The sequence below is a fragment of the Lipophrys pholis genome (genome assembly GCF_963383615.2).
Source record: "Lipophrys pholis genome assembly, chromosome: 7".
Taxonomy (NCBI): domain Eukaryota; kingdom Metazoa; phylum Chordata; class Actinopteri; order Blenniiformes; family Blenniidae; genus Lipophrys; species Lipophrys pholis.
The window spans coordinates 14336449-14356255 of NC_137638.1; the positions used below are offsets into that span (position 1 = coordinate 14336449).

Here is a 19807-nt window from a genome sequence, read left to right on the forward strand (position 1 = left end):
GTATTATGTTGAAACTCAAAATATTGTATCATCTTAAGTAATTCAAGCACTCTGGGCTTTGTTTTTCTATGACAGAGTCAAAGCATATCAGGCTTTGATAAATAAACGATTGTGAAAACCTTATTATTAAGAACAAATCTTACTGTGCTCGGAGCATGTTTGAGTTAACTGATTTTATAGATGAATCAAAGCCTCACGCAGGTAAGAACTACATGTCCCGTCGTTCCTCGGAAACGTCATGTCCAATCACGAGTCAAAAGTGGCGCTGCATTCAGGCTTCAGTTGCATTGTTGTAATTGTAATATAATAAATCACAAATGTAGTTATTTCATTGACGACTGTTTCTACAATATAAAAAAAAATGATAATCAGTTCTTATTAAATACAGAAACAAATAAATGCATAAACATGAAACAGTTGTAGAATAATAATTCATTCATTGTTCCCAATTTTCCGAGTTTCCAGGAATGCACCATGAGTTAGGTCTTCACCAGTTACACTTCCCGGAACAAGGAGGAGCTGATAGTCATTATCGTGGATATAAGCTCAAATCTCAGCACTTTGGTAAGACCATTCATTATTTTAAGTGCGGTTTTTAGTACATCTGACTAATGTGGACTCATAGACTAGGCATTATGTGCCGTTCACACGTATTTTTTGCTTCGCTGTTTAGCCCACAGCCTTGCTCCATCAAGTTAGGCCGTTCCGGCGCAGAGGCTGATTAGCTGCCGTTATTCGGAAGTAATCTTTTTACTTACATTCAACAATTCGAATCTTAAATTTGGGTCCAGTGACACGAAATCTTATTTTAGCGTGGCTTTAACTACTATAAGGATGCAAAACGGTGTGCTTACTCTCTGCAAACGCTAGCCGCTACACGGGCTGATGCTAGGTAGCTGCTGGCAGCCAGCAGCTAACTGGTCGGCTCAACTTAAGAACACTTTATTTCAAATACATTTAAAAAAACGCTTTCTCTGTCAATAAATACATTTTGAAGTAATGCACGTGTGATCTATCTTTCAATCTCTACTTGCTGGGCCATCCTGGTGACTTATCTTCCGACCTGTTGCTGTGTGTCTCCACTAGGATTGAGTGCCAGTTGTTTTTTTTTAGTAGTTATTACACAGCTATTACACAGCTCTACTTCTATTACACAGCTAAGCTCCAGGAGAGGGTCAACTCAAATTAATATGACTCTAGATTTTCTATAAAAGCCCACAGTCGAGAAGCGAAGGCAGTTTTCCTTCCTGTTAGTCACAGAGTGGTCTAGTTACTCACCTTTCATTACAAACCTCTGGGATAACGAGCCGTTGACTCACCAGTATTGGACTTCTTGTGGTAAAAGTATTGCTCATCCTTAACAGGCACTATTTCGTCCCGCTAATATTAGTTTAAATGAGACCTACAATGATCCATTACCTTGAATTATATCAAAGACTAGCTATTTTTAACAGATCAACAGTGAAGAAAATCAGTTTTTTTTTCTAGTCAGTGTCCAACAATGGCCATCACTCTTTCGGAAATCTTAATGTAACCTTGCTGTAACGGTATTAACCTCCAATCATTAATTTTCTGAAAGTAGAAAAGGATTGAGAGCATTGAACATGTCTGTGCTTCCAAGCTCAGATCTATATTTGTTGGTTCTGGTAATTTTCCTTTAAATGCACCAAGTCGTTTTAGATTTTTGACATTACAAATCACATAAATCGTACAGAATATGATTGCGGAAGACATCAACAAAGGTTTCTCTCCCCACTATAACATTGTTATCAGTGGCAAACGGTTATTGTGAAATATGTCATAGCGATGAGTATTCAGTTGGTCTACCATGGTACTCTTTTCTAGGTTTGACCAAGCGTCGTCTTTGCAGAACAGGATGATTGACGTTCGAGCATGGGCGGAGTACGTGGTGGAGTGGGCTGCCAAAGACCCCTACGGCTTCCTCACCACTGTCATCCTGGCTCTTACCCCTCTCTTCATCGCCAGCGCACTGCTGTCCTGGAAACTGGCCAAGATGATTGAAGCGCGTGATCGTGAACAGAAGAAAAAGCTGAAGCGTCAGGAAAACATCGCCAAGGCCAAGAGGACCAAGAAAGACTGAGTTTGCCAGGGGCTCGGATGAGGGCATTTGAACTTTTCTACAAATATAGGATGAGCAACCATCGTGCTCATGGCCCTCCTTATTCCAAATACAGACACTGTGCCCCTCCTTGCCCCAGCCCTCATGTCAACACAGGGCCACTGTTCCTTATGCCCAGGGTAGAGGAGGAGGGATGCTGCTCCCTCGGACTGCACAGTGCTGAGATGGACAGTACTGCCCGCAGGAGGCTCGTCCCACTGGGACAACGGTTAGCAAGAGCACCGTGGTAGTCCGTGTGATGTTTTTATACACAGTCCTGCTGTCATATTGTGCAGCTGTTGCAACACCTTGCATTCCATTGTGAGCATCCCTATTCTGCTGAATTGACAAAGTGTGGGGAGTATTGGAACTTTTGCAACCAACCAAAATTACTACTTTCTTATCAATAAAGTTTTCATGGTTGATAAGAAAACTAGTTCTTTATGGATTTAATCTCAGGCTGTTTTGTATGTCTTACTATTCAATATCCACTAAAAGTATTAACACCTGAACATTCATCCAGAGAGTATAACATAATTCAGTTTAAAAAGCACTTGTTTTTTTAAAAAAAAAATTTACTTTCAAAGAAGTCACAGAGAAGATAAAGGGGAGTCACACAGAGCAGAAGAAAGTATTAAAAAGTTGGGAAAGACCAACTTGGTGCCAAATGTGTCTTTATTACTTACATACATGAAGGGGATATCAGGCTTGATTTTCATTCAAATTGAGGGTTTCACATACTGGATTGTATCAAGTGAAAATGAACAACCTTCACTGTGACTCAGTGTTGAAACATTCCGATGTCCACAGACACAGATGCTCTTATAGGTAGGCCCTTAAGTTTCTTCTCAAGTATATCACTCTAAATGAAGACAGGAGGAATAACAATCTTTAGCAAATCCAACCCGGTTTTTTTTTTTCCTTCAGTTTTTTTCCATTCTTCCCTTGCTTCGGAGAGATTTTTCGAAGGACCTTAAAAGGTTTTGTCGTATTGAAAGTCCCTCAGCAAACTGCACATTGGCTGGGTTTACTGAGGGAAGTTCAATAGACATGGTGGAACAAATTCTTGATCAGAGGTGTCAACCCACAGAACACAGCAACAAGATGGCATAGTAGTAATCTATTATTGATCACACCTCCAACTTTATTTAAACTTGGGTTTAGTCAGGAGAAGCTCGAGTACATTCGAGTGTTTACAGATGTTCACGTTTAATCAACCCCCTTTTCATCAAATGTCTAACCCCAACTCTCAAACAGTGTAGTCTGCAAAAGTATCACTTGATGCAAATGCTATTTAGCTCACTAGAAGCTATCTAGCTTGTAGTGCATTGATGCAAGTCTTGCTGTCATCTTCTGTTCACTTGTGGGTCTCGGGTCTAATGTTATGTCCCCCCTGTGGACAAATTAGGTACAGTAGTCACTTTCATTTACTTTGTTTTCTTTGTGATTTTAACACACTGCAATGTCATCCCACGGGCCAAAATCAGCCCACAGGTCATATGTTTGACCCCAGTGATCGTCATCATTATTAACAGGTGTTGACGCACTCTCTATAATAAAGAACAACATTGAACTTAAATCACATTATATTATATGTCATACACTTTTTAGCCATCCCTTCAACATGTACTCGGCAGTCCGATGAAGTGTAACCATTCACTTTTTCATTTTCCTTTTCACACACAGCTTTCAGGCGACTGAAAATGACTGTCTGTTGTGAGATGAGTAAACAGTATTGTCCCGTATGTGTATGACACAAAAACACGAAAACTAGAAGCCGTAAAACACCCGCAAAATGAACACCTCCGCAAAGATGAGAGACAAATGAACTGACAATTGAGGCGCTCATTACTGAGGATCATAGATTATGGGGTTGTTGACTTAGACTGCATTACTCTGAAAAGAGCATCTCCTATCAAATCTCACTGAAAGGCGAGTCTCGGCGTCACAAGCTCCCCTTTTTTTCATTGCTTGTCCTTTCTTGTGGATTGCATTACATCGTCTGCTGTGTTGTGATCTATTTCTTGGAAGTGGGCATCCAGGAGCCCGGCTGGAACGTGCTTGCAGTGCTTGTCGGTTCTTCACTGATCTCCTCTTTGCCGAAGTTCGCGGCAGCTGCATGGCCCTTCGCCACAGTCCTCGGGGTCGCCACCAGACCCTCCTCGTACTCTTTCGCACGGAGAGTCAAATCGTTCTCCTCCACCTCTTTGGCCTTCACCTTCATCCGCTCCCTCTGAGACTCATTTTTCAACAGCTCCTATAAAGTACACAAGCACGCATACATATTCAGTCAGGGGATCTGCAGTGATTACCAAAAAGAGGAGATTTCTAGCACAGCACAGAGTACAGCATAATATCATTTTCTCTTTAACAAAGTAATAAGGAAACCTATGAAGATGGTAAAATGTAGTGTTTCCCAATCCTAGTCTTTGGGGACTACCACAGTGTGTTTGAAATGTCTTCCTGCTGCGGCACACCTGATCTAAAAGAAAGAGTTGTCACCAAACTATGGTCCTTAAAGGACCACGACAGCCAACCACTTTAATCCTGCCCGAGATTATTATTTTCATCGACATTCGTATTATGCTCATATCTGTGTTTTCAGTATTATGCAAATACTTTATCATGATATTATGGCTTTATTCCCATCTGCGGGACTCAAAAGTATAATGTGGCAGAATGATAGCAAACTGATTACCAGGCAGAAAAGGACAATGAGCCAACTTGATTCATTAGTATTCTATCTTGGCTATTAGAATGTCAAATTCTGGTAACCACAATTCAGACCAATGATTCTAAAACTATTGTTATTTTAGCATTAGCTACGCAGGCCCCGATCAGCAGGTACGAGGGATCTGCCAAGAGTGTAAATCTTATATCACAAAAGTTGAACCACATTGACCCTCACCGGCTTTCAGGCCACCACAAAAATACATTTTTATTGGAATGACAAACTTCCTGTTGTTTTCAACGTTATAAAATATTGGTAATGGCTGTAGGGAGCCGTGGACAATCAAAAGAATAACTTATCTCGCTAGTTAAATGCATTTAATCAGAAATGTGGTAAGTCGCGATTGTTTCACTAAAGTTTCTTTTCCACCTACTATGAATTCATTTCTGGATGTCTGTTTTGATGGCATGTTAGGTTAGACTACCTATTCATTTCCATTTTCTATATTCCATTATCTTAGATATATATGATATAAGAGGAGAAAATGGTGCTTTAGGGATTATGTACGATTGACTTTTTAATTATCACAGTCCTCCTAGAGTTACTGGTACGATATACATAATCTCAATATCATAAGACAGAAGGTGATCTTACCAGAACTGTAGGATATGCAGAGGCTGCCGTTTAAAAACTTTTTTTTAAAAAAGAGTGAGACCAGAGTCCCAAACTGTCCAGCAATGATGCAGGCTTTTATTTTTTTTTGATGAACTACTTAATTAGTCCAACGTAAAAGAGCAAAACGTTCCAGGAACAATTGTGTCAAGTATGAGGTAGGACGTTCACTTAATAAAACAAAAACATGTTCGGTCAACCTATGGCGGGCCAATAAATCAGAGTTCACAATGTAGTGCTTGGAGATGACTGGTAGGCGAACAGGACAAGTGGTATTCGCACTATAAACAACCATTGAAACTCATGGAAACAATTACAGACTGAACACAGTCCACTGGTGGAATAGTTAGACACTTCAGCCACAACTAGTGTCCAGTGATGTTAGCCTCGCCCTAGCGCTCGCGGCCAAAAAGGAAGGGAGGACTGGGCATAATGCTGTTGTGTGCTGGCAGGACTGAGGGACTGGAAAAGAGAGGACCGAGCAGTGGCCAAAAAGCCCTGCTTTGGGGAGGGAGACAAACATACTGAGCTGCTTTTCCAGCCTGTTAATGACAGGATTTAATCCAATCAATTTATGTCGGCTTGGACCGGGAAGAGAGGGAGCGTGACAAGGGGTAGGGTAATGTGCTGGGAGTGAAGCCTTGGCCACATCAACACTGTCCAGCTGTCGATGGCAGCTATTGGGCAGACGCAAGGCAGAAAATTGGAAGAGAATGTTCTGGCAGTGGAGGCAGGAGATGGCATTGGCTACTGGCAGGCAGAGAGGACACAGAGATAGAAAGAGTGCCGGGGTACTGGCCTTCCAAGGGATTTCCTATAGACCCACATTTCACCAGCCAAATAATTTCCAACATTCTCACATTTAAAGAGCAATAAACCCAGGGAGAGGTGCACAAGGGGGGGGGGGGGGGGGGGGGGGGGGTACTGCACTCCTTTACCAGTCCCATCATGGAGACTGCCAGAAATAAAGCACAAAAAGCTGAGATGCAGGCTTCTGCTGGAAAAAAAGAAAGTAAACTAGGACATGGTGTCAGTGAGCCCCTTGTTCACAGGCTGTTTTTGCTCAGTCTCGCCATCAATGCACTTCAGCTGCTGTTTATTTTAACACCTGTCCCCCAAAGTTCCTGGATTCAGTTCGAAACTGTACGATAAAACAAATCAAAGCCTTTCCTTTTCCATCTTTGCTTCTTTCCCTCCCTTGTAACCAGTCCCCCAGAGTCCAACCATCAGCACAGCGGGGGCGCTCACGAGGGGGGGGGGAGACGTACCTCTATGGAGGGGGGCTCCTTCCGTCTGCCTCGAATCCAAGCTGGAGGAGGAGAGAGGAGGAAAAAAATAAAAAATAGGAGTGAGAACACCCACACAAACATACGCTGCACAAACAAAACCTGGAGTCAAGTTTAATGGCTGCGGCTATAGAATCACTGAGTTTTAGGGCACTACAGTAGCTCAGTGCAACTACTGAGTAACCGATTTAGCTGGGGGAGTCTATCCAGGGTGTTTTTCTTAGTTTGTTTTCTTTCATTTCACTTAGCAACCTACAGGGAAAACATGCAGAGCGATGCACATGGTAAACTCAAAACATTAATACTGCTTTAGTCTGTGCAGAGCAGGGCCATCGAGCGCTGTGTCTCCGAAGAGAAAGTGTGGATCTGCTCTGATCTTTGAATTTGAAAGTACACACTCTGTCATTCTTCATCAATACTTCTGTCCTTCTTTTTCCTCCTGAGTAGAACTGTCTGTCATCCCCCCCCCCGTTTTTAAGAAGCTCAATTTTGGCTGAGCGAGCTGCATAGCAGAGCAGGTTAAAGAAAGCCAGAGAGAGAGAGAGAGAGAGAGAGAGAGAGAGAGAGAGAGAGAGAGAGAGAGAGAGAGCGAGAGAGAGAGAGATTTTGTAACTCTTCCTCCAGCTAGCACTGGGATTCTAGGCCTCTTTCATCCCTTTCTTATTTGCATCCTGATGAAAATGCATGAGGGATGGGGCGAAGCAGGATGAGGGGTTTAAGGTGGATAAAGCCAGTCTGAGACAGAGGGAACAGTTTGTATCCACTTGTAAGAAATTTGAAACAGTATTTTATGGAACGGTTGTATAACACCAGCAGAAGGCATCTTTGATAAACTCATGAATACGCTTTTTCCCCCCAACCCCCAACCCATCTTGCAGTATGAAAAAAAAAAGAAAATCAATGGATTAGCCTGAGCCCCAAAAGGTACAGCGACAAATTTGTCCTCCTATTCTATTTGTGCAGCAGTTTGTGTACTCTGCCGGATAGCTCTTTTGTTAACATTGTCATTAATCCATGTTGCAGATAGTTCAAGTGTGTAACGGTCCAGACTTACCATCCCACTCCATCGGAATGCTGCCTTCTATATATTCATGTTCTGTAGGATTGGCTGCTACCACCATCCGCTTGGCACGGACATGCTTTCCTAGGGAACCGAAACCAAAAAAAAAAAAAAAGCAGACAGTGAGGGGAACCCGGAGTGAGACGAGATGCTCAACAATGATGCGTACAGAATACGAAGGAATACAAACAAACACAAAGAGGAGCAGACACAATGCTCTCTGTCGGCTGCGTGCAGATACAGACAGACGCACAGACACACAAATACGCAGAGGGATGACAGTGCTGTGACAGGCCATGGATGATTACCTCGTGGCCCTCGGGCCCTTCTCCTCAGATCTCGCTGAGTGGCTCCAAATCTGGGCTAAGCCTTTATGCAAATCAGCCTCCCTTTAACCCAACCAACCACAGCCCCCCTCTCCGACAACCTCTTCCAATCACAGTGCTCTGGCTAACAATGCCCTCCAAAATCAACATCAAGCTGAGCAGGAGACAAAAGAGGTCAGATATCACAGAGAACAGGAGAGGCATGAGCTGCATGGAATATTAAGTGCTCCTTTCCCTATCTGTATACAGCACGTCACTCGCTAGTAGCAAGGCCACCGCCAATTATTTTGGTCAAATCTGCTGATTAGACAAGTTTGGCCGGCCTACAATGACATGGAGAAGGCGGAGCAGGGGGCAGCAGAGGGAGAGAGCGAGCTAATAGAAGGAGAGAAAAGAGCAAGAAAATGTTTAAAAATGTATCCTTCCTGGTGATGGAGAGAGGTGTACAGTGCTCCCTAATAACAAGTGCTGCGTTTCCATAGTTTCTCCTCACAGGTAGCCGGATGTCAATCTATCGCTTCTATTCCTCAGAGAAATGATGAGGCAAAGACGGGGAAGGCAGACAGAGGGAAGGGGAGAGAGAGAGAGAGCGCGAGAGAGAGAGAGAGAGAGAGAGAGAGAGAGAGAGAGAGAGAGAGAGAGAGCGAGAGAGATGATGCATGGCAAACATGGCTAGAAGGAGAGAAATGGATGGGCAAGGAAAACAACACGCTCCAAAACACAGACAATCTGTCAGGATTCCATCACAGTTTCTCTGCAGCTGAGTGGACATGGACAAATGGAGGCAACCACCTCCACGCACGCTGCAGACTGATGGCCTTAATGTTTACTTCAGCCATAACAGATAGGCATGGCACTGGGCTAGATAAATGATTGTACTCTGAAAAAGTGGATAAGCGCAGGCGGTGCAGCTCGCCTGGCTCGGTTCTCCCAAAAAGAAATGTATCCGTATTCTCTTAATTTCAAAGATTGAAAAAGGCTTTTTTTTTTTTCTTTTTCCCCACACATGTGCTTGTCCTGTAATTATGCCTTACGAGAATGATTTTGTACCATTCTTTCTCCAGCCTATATAGTAATCAGGTCAGCTAATTAGGCTGGTATTGCTTTGGTTCCCACTAGATTGTCACTATAGAGCCTCACAGGCTCCCGCTCTGCAGCGTGCCGTATCCAGGTTTGACAAAATCCCGGTGTTCTCTCGCCTCATGTGCAAAAACAGACTCAGAAATGAGTGGAACGCAGCGTGAGATCCTTACGTTTGTTTACATGTGTGTCTTAAAATGTCTTCTGAGATATAGTTTCCTAGAACCCCCCCCCCCCCCCCCCCCACACACACACACACACACACACACACACACGTGGCATCCCAATGAGAACGACTGCCAGCAAGCAGAAGGCTGCGATCTCTCGCCAATACGAACAAATACCTTTAACAGGTACGCTAATTATAAACACATATCATCCATATTTGCACTGGTTGTGGGTGGCAGCAGACTGAAATGGTGCACTTTACTGTATATCACAGTCCCCACAAGCACTACGCTTGGCTACAGCTAATGTCTAACTAACAAGCTTAAGGTGAGGTACCTCTCTCCCTCTCTCCCCCTCTCTCTCTCAGCTTGTATCTGTTTACCCCTCTACTCCCTGCCACACTCCAACATGGCTCTCTTCTTGTGTTGTTGTAGCTTTTGCAGCATGACTAAACCCCTTCCTCCATGGCTTTTATCCTTGGATTTGAATAACAAATACAGTATGTACATATATTTATGAAACACGACTGATCCTCCTACCGCGTACACACGAGGAGGAGGCTTGTCAGTCTGATTGGGGTGAATCTCGCGCTCTTGGTAATCTCAGATCTGGGACATCTATGAAAAAAAAATGCATGGGCCAAGGCTATACTGCATTTATAGCAAGAGGGTGAATAAATTGCAATAGTTAAAAAAAAAATAAAAAATCTATTTATTTATTCATTTATTTTAAAAGAACATTATCGCCACTCATTATTCTAACAGGGTTTTATTTTTATTTAATGCAGTTGCCGCTTATAGGCCTACTCCTGACATAATGCAGCATAACAGAATTGGCTGGTCTGGCACATTTTCTATCACCTCAGGGGGATGCCTGCAACTAATAATTACCATAATTACCAATTAATATATTCTCCAACTGAATAATACTTTCCAACCAACAACCAAACAGATAATTTACACAAAAACAAATCAAACTAAGACAGGCACCAAGACATGTATATGGCATCTTTTGCTTTGATTACTCGTTACATTTTAACAAGGCTTGTCAATTTGTTTTAAACTTTACTTGCACAAAGTGCTAATATACAGTGATATAGAACAAGAAATACAGTATTTTACTGAGTCTCAATGTTTGTGTGAAGGAAGTCTCTGTAGATCAAGACCAGCTATGCTTATGAAATCACATTGATGTGCAAGTTACTCGGGATTACAATTACAAGTTCTTTATTTTAAAAGTAAATAATCAAAAAAGTAAGTCGGTATTTGCAAATTAAACTGATGTATGACCTCCAATTGTCTCTTTCATTTAGGATGACACAATAACATGCTTGTAGCTGTATTATTGTAGTGTGGTTGCACATTAGCTGACCTTTCAGGACTGTGTGGATCAGTCTGACGACTGTGTCACTCATGAAGTTTATCTTAATTTATTTCAGTTAGTTTGAGGAAGGCAGTGGTACTCAACAGTCATTTTGATCTGTATGAATGGCAATTGTCATCACAAGGCAAGCTAATTCACTTGGATGGGGGGTAGGAAGACTTCCTACAGAAAGGCACACAGGGTAAGACAGAACAGAGAGGAGAGAGCATGGACTACAGGGGAGGGACAGAATGAAGTGTAATGGTGAAATATGGAGCAGAATATGACATCTCATCCAGACTTGTATGTCTTTAAGACAAGCTTCTACTTTGACAACCTAATGAGTATAATCTGGATTCAGAGATAAATGTGTGTGTCATCTGCGTGGCAATGGAACTTATTGGAGTGTTTCCTAATAAGATTTTCTACAGGAAACATGTATGATTTGAAGAGTATGGGTCCTAACACAGAACCCTGTGCAACTCCATTGTGGTTTAGTCTGAGTTGAAGAAAAATCATTAAAAATGAACAAAGTGGAATCTGTCTTATGAATACGATTGAAACCAGTTTTGGACTCGCTTTAATCTTATCGATATGTTGCTGTCTCTGTCGTAACATGTTTACATCTAGCAATAAACTACCAACATGCCATCTTTAACAGAGGCAAGCGAATGTTTGATTGAGACAGTAAATATACCACAGGTACTATATAGACAGGCTGATGTCCACACAGAAACTTCAGTATTTGCAATATTTTTTATCAACTTCTAATAGTAATCAGCATCTAGCGTATTACCGCTAAAGTGGTGTTACAGTAACGTCCTACTTTTTAATGTATTGTTCCCATCATTGAGCTGATCATGTACAAAAGTCCAAATTAAGTCACAAATACCAAAAACCAGTGGTCACACTCCCCCGGAGGTTCGGGACACAGTTGCTCAACTTTTGCTCTAATGCATAGATGATACGAGACAGGACTTATTGTGAGTCATTCAAAATGCAGCCATCAAACAAGAAACTTTCATTGTGAGGACAGACTAAACTTTCCCACAATGGTTGATTTATTAAAGCAGTAAACATCTCGCTCCTTTTTACTTTCCAATTACACAAATAGTGGAATGTGATATAACCTTTATACATTAGGACGTTGCAAGTAAATATTTAGTGTTGCTCTTGAAAATTGTCAGCCAAGGTCAACTGATAATCAGAATGTTTACAACTTCATTTATCGCATGATAATTATTAACTGAATTATAATTACATGTGTCTTTTCAAAGTTTCATACAATCTACGCTTTAGGATTCCTGAGACATACAGTCATCAGTAAGCTATCTTTCTGCCTCACAAGACCTGCCCCCTTCTCCTCCTCCTTCCCCCACTTCAGGCGAGATAGAGAGAGAGAAAGAGAGGTATGAAGGGTGTTAGGAGCTCTCGATCTCAGCAGGCCCCCTTGTGACAGGTCTGCCTTCTCATCACTCACTGGGGGAAACCTACTTACCACACACACACACACACACACACACACACACACACACACACACACACACACACACACACACACACACACACACACACACACACACACACACACACACACACACACACACACACACACACACACACACACACACACACACACACACACACACACACACACACACACACACACTGGCTAGAGAGCAGGCAGATTAACCTGAGGGACAGGAGCGAGGACGCTGCCTCTTACCGTGAAGGACAAACGCAGCACTGCGTTGGAGAGGGGGTGGGGCCAGCGGCAGGAGGAATGAAATCCCACCACATAAATATTCATGAGCCATCTCACCTGTCTGAGCGCGACTCATCTGTGCGCCTCGCTGTGGAACCTGGCGGGGGGAGGGGAGAGCAAAGGGAGGAAGGGAGGAGACAAGAGAGGCAGGGATGGGTGAGGGGGTTGGCGCGGCAGCCGCACTTCAATCCTTCCCATTCGTTAAAATAAGACATGATGTGCTCAGAGGGCTGCTCTTTGAACCCTGAACACACCCCGCTAAACTCCATCACCTGCTTCAGCACGCACACACACGGAGAAACACCCAACTTCACACATCAGCTCCCAGGTGAGTACTACTGAGGGCGACCCTGAGAGCTTTTTCACCTCCACAATGTCACGGCGGGCATCCTGAGCGTCTCTCCTCCACTCCTGTTTTTCCATTACATATGCAGATGTCATGAGGAGACACACTTCGATTCGCGACATCTGGATGAGTCCTTAAAATCAAGGAGGGCACAAGAGAGTGAGCTCTTTGCGTTTGACGCCAAACTGTGGGATCCATGTCACATGTTCTTCATCACTGACACAACAGGAAACAACACAACAGATTGCAATGCAGATGAAAGCTCACAACTGCAAAAAGCGTGGTATTCACACCAATTTCTCAGTCTTGTTGAATTTCAGAGGTGAAACTGAGAGCTTTAGGCCTGACATGGCGGTGGAATAAAAAGCCATCCTGTAGCGGTGAGCCCATCATCCTGAATTGAGCCGAGTATATTCCACTCCAGCTGGGCCGTGTGTCAGTGAGTTACCAATGTGTGCATCGTAATGGGCAGCTTTACGAAGATGGAGTGATCCGATAAGCATCAGTGATACAAGGGCAACCAGGTACAGATATGGACACCCCCTACTCCCCCCCTCTCTATTCCTCTGTCCCTCCGATCACTTTCCCTGGAAAAAATAATGGTGGGGATGTGTGATGCCTGTAACCATGGTTACCCATTAGTCCAGAGCCTAGAGATGCAGGATTGAGGTTTAGAGGGAAAAGGCCAGTTGTTGTTTTGCATCAGCTGTGGTGAGAGGAGGAGCTTGGGTGTAAACTAGGCCTGCTGCTGCTGCTGCTGCTGCTCTGCTGTATTCAGCCTCATTCTGTTTGTCCCTGTTGCTGTCGATCCCGCCGAGGCTCCAGCGACTCAGAACAGAAGAGAATAATTCATATTGAAGTATTAACATACTGAAAAGAATACTTTGATTTCCCCTGTGATTTACTTTAACTCAATGCAGGCACACCCAGGATACTTCGTGATGCTGTGCCTGAGACCACCCATCCTCTTTAAAATCTCCTGCCCACCTGATGAGTTATAAAGGACGGTGGTCAGCCAGGAAGTCAGCGTCCTTTGTGAGTCTGTGCAGCCATGTGTACCCCCTTTCCTTCCTCATCGGCTTGTCAGAGGCCTGTGTGTGATGCCCCTACACTGAGCTGTCCACCCCTTTCTATTCACCTCCATCACTCCCATCCAACCCCTTTCCTCATCCCTCCAATGCACCTTCAGTCCCCCCCACTCCCACTCTCCATTAACCTGTCTCCACCTTCTCTCTCTCCCCCTCTGTCTGTCTGCCTGTTCCACCCACTCATTTGACCCTCTTTCTGTCAGAAACCCTCCTTTCACTTTAACTCTCCCCATTCTTCCCCCACTCTATAATTTCACCCCATATGTCAGCATCCCCTTTGTTCTTTGTCACTCACATTCTGTACCCCACCTTCTTCTCCACCCTCTGTGAATCTCCCTCAGCCTTATCTTTTCTCCCTCACTCCTTGCTTTATTTCTCTCTGCCTGTCTGCTTTATTAAAATATTCTGAATTGAATAAGCAGCAGCAGGCTCCGAGAGACGTCTGCCGGTGTGTCGGTCTGTCTGTCAGTCTTCTCGGTTGAGTTTCTGACCGACGAAAAGCTGTACAGTATTAAAACATTTCTCAGGCTATCTAACCAAACCAGATACATGAGCACAATGGATGTGAATCGCATCTAGGCCAACTGGAAAAATATATCTGATTAATTGGTTGAGTTCCCCCTGCTGGCATCATTGACTGTATGTTGCTACTCGTCACAGCTACTAAAACCTACTATTATCTGTGCAAAAAAAGTCAAAATAAAGAAGAATTCTTCCGTTTCAAGCCAAAATATTGAATCACTTGAACAGAAAACTGCAATCACCACAAGTTTAAAGACGCACATGTAGCTATTTTTGAACTCTCCAGAACTGCTCGCAGAAGCAACTAGTTAAAACTTGTTTAGCTTAATTTTGGTCAGTTAAAGTATAAAATAAACCCATCTATTCGACTGATATAGATGGGTTAAGTAATTATGCTGAACATTAAGTGTGACAAGATAGTTTAACCAATCCCTTGTCAAAAAATTATTTTGCAGTACAACAAGGCTATTTTTAATTGACAAGTACCCTCATCATCACTTTTCTTACTGCGCTTTTTACTTTTCGGTGTGGCCTATAATCATGCTGCAGTCATTCCAATTCCGTTTGTGTTAGGCCCGAGCTTGTCCGCACAAAAATGTACAAACATGGAGCAAAGTCAAATCGGAGCAGACATCATTGTTTAAACTTGAAAACTAAAAAAAAACTTGATCAAGGAAAAATGTAATATATTATTAATGCACCTGAATATTGGTAACCACAGTGCCCCTAATTGCAAACAAGGGGAAATGGAAGTTTTGTGTATGGATGTGAATGTTAAAGTTAACGTGTCACGTATGTGAAAATATAGCAGGCCGCTTTAATGTACAAGTCTGGCTGAGACTAGCAGCCTTTCCTCCCGGGCAATGGAGCTGCATCAGCAGCAGAGGGGAGGAAGAAGCTGGAGGACAGGAGGAATGAATTTAGTTGTATTATATGTATTATGATGCAATAACATCAATTATTTAATAATAAAACAGGACTGATAAGAAGTAATGACAATAGCGGTACCAATGATAAAGTTATAACCCATCTCCTCTGCTCTTGAACCACAAATCCATTAGCAGGAGGCAAAAACGATAAAATCCATATCCAGGCTACATGTATACAGATATTGATCTGCTTCTGATAGGTGGGGTTTAATGGACCTGCAAAATGCAGTACCACTGGTACTGGATGGAGACCCGTTGCAAATGGGTTGCCACTGAAAATACATTTGCCCGTCTCTCATTTTGTGCATCTATCTTTTCAAATGCCTTTTTAATGAAGTAGTTAAGCCACTCCATGATGTACCACCAGATACTCATACAAACACACACACTTGGCAAACAGTCTACAGCAAGATGAGCTAAATCCTATAATGATTAAACAACCTTCATTTAAACCCTATGCATTTCAAAGCTGCTGATCAATTAGCATGATTTACTTTAGCAGCTCAGGACGTAGCCGTTCCGAGGTAAACACCAACTTGGTGTCCTACTGTAGGATAGGCCTTCCTTCATCACACCCTGGGGATGACTTGTGGCAGAATAAACAGCCATTTGGACCCTCGTCACTCTCCGCGGTGACTCTTTCCGAGGAAATATGCGGCTTGAATCAACGCTCTGATGACACAGAGCCATCTGTTGTTGTGTTAAGTGTGTTAGGGCATGAAGTGGGAAGAAAACACACAATTGTAGTTTTCATTTCCTTTTTTAAACAGATACAAATGCACAGGCGCGCACAAAGAGTGTGTAGCCATTATTCCACACACAAAAAAAATGCAGGTACACAATCACAGATGCACACACTAATGCAAAAGCATACACCTCCTCCCACCATTCCCCAGAGTCACCCATCCTGAAATAGCAGAACTGAGGCCTTTTCAGTTTTTCACTTCATAGAACAGAGCTGGGGAATCAAATAAATAATAGACAAAGAGAGAGGGATAGTGATAGGACGACAAGTCAATGCGTCTTTTCTCTGCAACAGCATGGCACACCTCTGAAGAACCCCTGAATCTCTTCCATTCTCCACACACTGAAGAGGACCAATAGATTAAAACTGCATGGCACACACTGCTAAAATGAATAGCGCTAAAAATACATCCTTTTCACTAAGACATGAAAAGAAAACTGCCTTTCCCCTGTCCAGTATTGAGCAGCCATTGATTCCAAGACAAAGGCTACACCTCCTCAAAGAGGTAAGAAAAATAGCAATCATACAGGCAATTATTTTCAAATGTGCCTGCAGCGGCCGATAATGTCAGAGCGCCTCTCTTCCCAAATAAAGGGAGGGAAGGCAGGCGTCAAAGCTGCAGGCCCACTGCTGAAGACGAATGAGCCCATCCACAGAATGCTTTGCTTTCATCTGGGCAGCATGACACGGCGCCCCATGCCGTGTGAGGCAGAGCTGGGCCTGGGGGACAGACTCGCACAGAAAGAGAGAAGAATATAGATTCTCTTTTCAGCTCTGTGAAGACAACGCCAAGGCAAAGACCTTCTAAGACCAGTGGCTAGATTGCCAGTGGCTCTCTTGTAGTCCTGCCACTGACAACAATCACTTGGCCCGCACAGCCCGTAGCCCTCTACGAGGCAGCAGCACAAGGTAGGCCTTTATAGCTGGACCTTTTGTAAAGACAGAGACCACGATCCTCTCTTTCTCGCTCTCTTTTTCTCTGTCTCGCAAGGCTTGCACTTCAGACCCAGACTTTTTTTATTTTGATTAAGAGCAGTGTTTAGAAAGCTCTGTGCTCGGTCCAGCCCTCCTCACTGCTGAAACATTCTCTGTTTTGAATAGAAATCTTCACTGGAATGACTTCAAAGGAGAAAAAAATCCAGAGGCAGAAATAAAGGGGTGGGGCAAAAGGAAAGAGGGAGTATCTGAGGGCAAATAAAAAGGGGCATGCTCAAAAGAGGGTGCTAAAATCAGATAGGACAGAGCCACATGAAACTAAAAGTTGTTTCCAATCTCTTTTTCCTCTTACATCCATTAACATTGTCATATGTGGCCTCGCCCTAGCCGCCAGCGTTGCTTACGCCCCAGTTTTCTAAAGTCAAGAGACTGAGAGTAGTAGAAAATGGGAGCAGGAAGGCATGGATAACTGTAGAAAGGGACAGACGAGGCACAGGGAATGGACAAATGAATAGAAGTAGTGGACAGCGAGAGATAGAGAGTGAGCGTCCTCACCTACTTCAACTACTACTTATGTGCTGCAGTGGAAAGCCCTGCGGTCCATGCCTTAAGGCCCTGAGCCCACGCTTGGCCTATCAGTTTAAGATCAAAAAGAGCTCGCTTTAGCAAGACATATGGACTGAATAATGCATCTGCTTTATTTCCACAAGGCTGGACGTGGTGAGTGGCGAAAAGAAAAGACATAACTGCGCTTACTATATGTTTCTTTGTGTTTACTATGAATGCATATACAAGTCTCCGTATGCATCTACCATGATTGTGTTTGTTTGGAACCCGTATTTCCTACAGGCCAACTAGCCTCTCTGCAGTGTCAGTCATTGTGACGGGACAGTGGATAGGGTAGCCTGTAGCGTGCTAGAAAATGGGCTGCTGTGATGTCTCATTTGAATAGTCTGACAGCCAGGGGTAGAGGAGCAGCCTTGTAATGAATTATAAATACGAGGTGGATGCAAGTTTCCCCGCAAACTGCTGAGAAAAGGTGAAACACAAAGTCAATTTCAGTCAGAGAGAGCACAGGCTTTGTAACCTTCCAGAGGTGGATTCCTCCCCGGCAAAAAAATACAAAACAAAAACAAACAAGCTATCTTAGTTGGGACTGCTGAGAACCACGTAAAAAGTAATATATTTTACTGTATGAAATCTATTCACCCTGTGCCTCGTAAAAGATTAACTTTATCTGTCTTGAGGGACCAAGAGAGGGAGACAAACACAAGCATGTGTAGGTGGGATGAAGTTATTCTCAAATTATTTCTATCCAGTGAATTACATGGCATTAATATTCAGAAATAGACAGAATTATATACAAGAATACCCACTCTGCTAAACAGTCTCTTATGAACAATATAAATGTATGTAGCTATTAATCCACAGATTCATGTCAGAAGCAGACAGGTCTAGCACTTTGACCTAGGACTCCTGACCTGTGGCCTGCAGTAGGCACACAAACCCCTAGTGGCAATGATTTAATTGGACAAAACCGGGGAATTAAGATGCAGGATTTTGTGAATTCTATTAACCTCACGTTGACAAGATTTATGCACAATTGTCACATTAATTTCTTCCAAAACAAACTTGTATGACAAACAGGCGTCCCATTCCATCATGGCCGAGGCAAGTCATTATTTATAGCATACAGCTTGCATTCTACCTACCAGTATCACTATAAAAAAAGACATGATAACTGGAACGGGATTTACAGCATACCTGGCCATTAAGTCTGCCAGAACCAACAAGCATGTCCTTGGTCTTCTCAGTCAGAGATGGTGTGAAGGACACCACAGGCATCCCACCATGGATTAGCCTGACACAGTTCCACTGCTTGGCTTGAGCATTATATATCGTTGAAGCACTGCCATATCTCAGTAGAGATATTTGACCTCCTTATAAATCCTCATCACAGACATTTCATTTCATTCAACATTTCATCGCTGGGACTCTGTTCTATCTGACAGCTCAGACAGTAGTGTTGTCATAACAACATCGTCTTCTACATGTGAGATTCATTCAAAACTTAAATGCCATTGCTTGCTCTCCAAACAAACTGAAGTCTGACAAAGACAAACATTTGTTATTTAGGCACATGCTCCATCTAGTGGTAACTGTATGATACTACAAGGGTGAGAGGGTGAAGCCAGAATCAAAACTGGTGGTTTGGGCTGATCTGCTCGCCTTAATACATACCTGTCTAGTAAAATCTTTATATTCAGTCACAGCACGTTATAGCTCAGCAGGGTAAAGAAGTGTATCAGTTTATATTCTGGAAACAAATGCAACTCCAGCCTGAGGATATATTTCAAGGACATAAACTGTCTTACAGTTAACAGACAATATGTTTCATCACTGCTTTTCGAGGGCTCATTCAGCTACACGTGCTAGAACTGTAAACAAAAACACGACCGGATTATATTAGACTATATTTACCTGTCCATGACTTCTGTTCTGGAATTAAGTAGTATTTATTCCCCACATGATCGGTCCCGACGTGGACTCGTACTGCTCCAAAAGTACGCCGTAATACATCAGCAAGCCTGCTCATTTTTGCAGGACAATGAGGGCTCCCGGGAAGTGAAATAAGAAGCAGTTATCAACTGTCTTCTCTCTCCATCGACTGTTTATGCAAGTGTTCTTGAGTCATGAAGACACTCAACAAACCTTTCTGTGATTGGACGGCA

The 19807-nt window shown here is 43.1% G+C and overlaps 2 protein-coding genes across 4 annotated transcripts; one reads left to right on the top strand and one right to left on the bottom strand.

The window, feature by feature from the left end:
* The first annotated feature begins 493 nt into the window (after nt 1-493).
* Nucleotides 494-3021, top strand: smim15 (small integral membrane protein 15). 2 transcript variants are annotated; one of them, XM_080466696.1, is made up of 2 exons: nt 494-564; nt 1846-2767. In XM_080466696.1, exon 2 carries the CDS (start codon nt 1877-1879, stop codon nt 2099-2101), a length of 225 nt encoding a protein of 74 aa, XP_080322822.1. In that variant the 5' UTR covers nt 494-564; nt 1846-1876; the 3' UTR covers nt 2102-2767. The 2 variants fall into 2 exon arrangements, with proteins under 2 accessions (XP_080322822.1, XP_080322823.1); XM_080466697.1 differs by having other exon boundaries at nt 503-564; nt 1871-3021.
* Nucleotides 3002-19784, bottom strand: ndufaf2 (NADH:ubiquinone oxidoreductase complex assembly factor 2). 2 transcript variants are annotated; one of them, XM_080466695.1, is made up of 5 exons: nt 19557-19780; nt 12567-12606; nt 7803-7892; nt 6731-6771; nt 3002-4376 (listed from the first exon to the last, which is right to left on the bottom strand). In XM_080466695.1, the coding sequence occupies exons 2-5, from the start codon at nt 12583-12585 to the stop codon at nt 4137-4139; spliced, it is 390 nt and encodes a 129-aa protein (XP_080322821.1). In that variant the 5' UTR covers nt 12586-12606; nt 19557-19780; the 3' UTR covers nt 3002-4136. The 2 variants fall into 2 exon arrangements, with proteins under 2 accessions (XP_080322821.1, XP_080322820.1); XM_080466694.1 differs by lacking the exon at nt 12567-12606 and having other exon boundaries at nt 19557-19784.
* Nucleotides 19785-19807: the final 23 nt, after the last annotated feature.

Excerpts from the sequence above, each read along its gene's own strand:
- ndufaf2 (XM_080466694.1), bottom strand. The coding sequence starts at position 19,671 with ATGAGCAGGCTTGCTGATGTATTACGGCGTACTTTTGGAGCAGTACGA. Across the intron at positions 7,893-19,556 it reads AGAACAGAAGTCATGGACAG|GAAAGCATGTCCGTGCCAAG; the intron begins GTAAATATAGTC and ends TCGGTTCCCTAG. Across the intron at positions 4,377-6,730 it reads AGGAGCCCCCCTCCATAGAG|GAGCTGTTGAAAAATGAGTC; the intron begins GTACGTCTCCCC and ends TGTACTTTATAG.
- smim15 (XM_080466696.1), top strand. The coding sequence starts at position 1,877 with ATGATTGACGTTCGAGCATGGGCGGAGTACGTGGTGGAGTGGGCTGCC.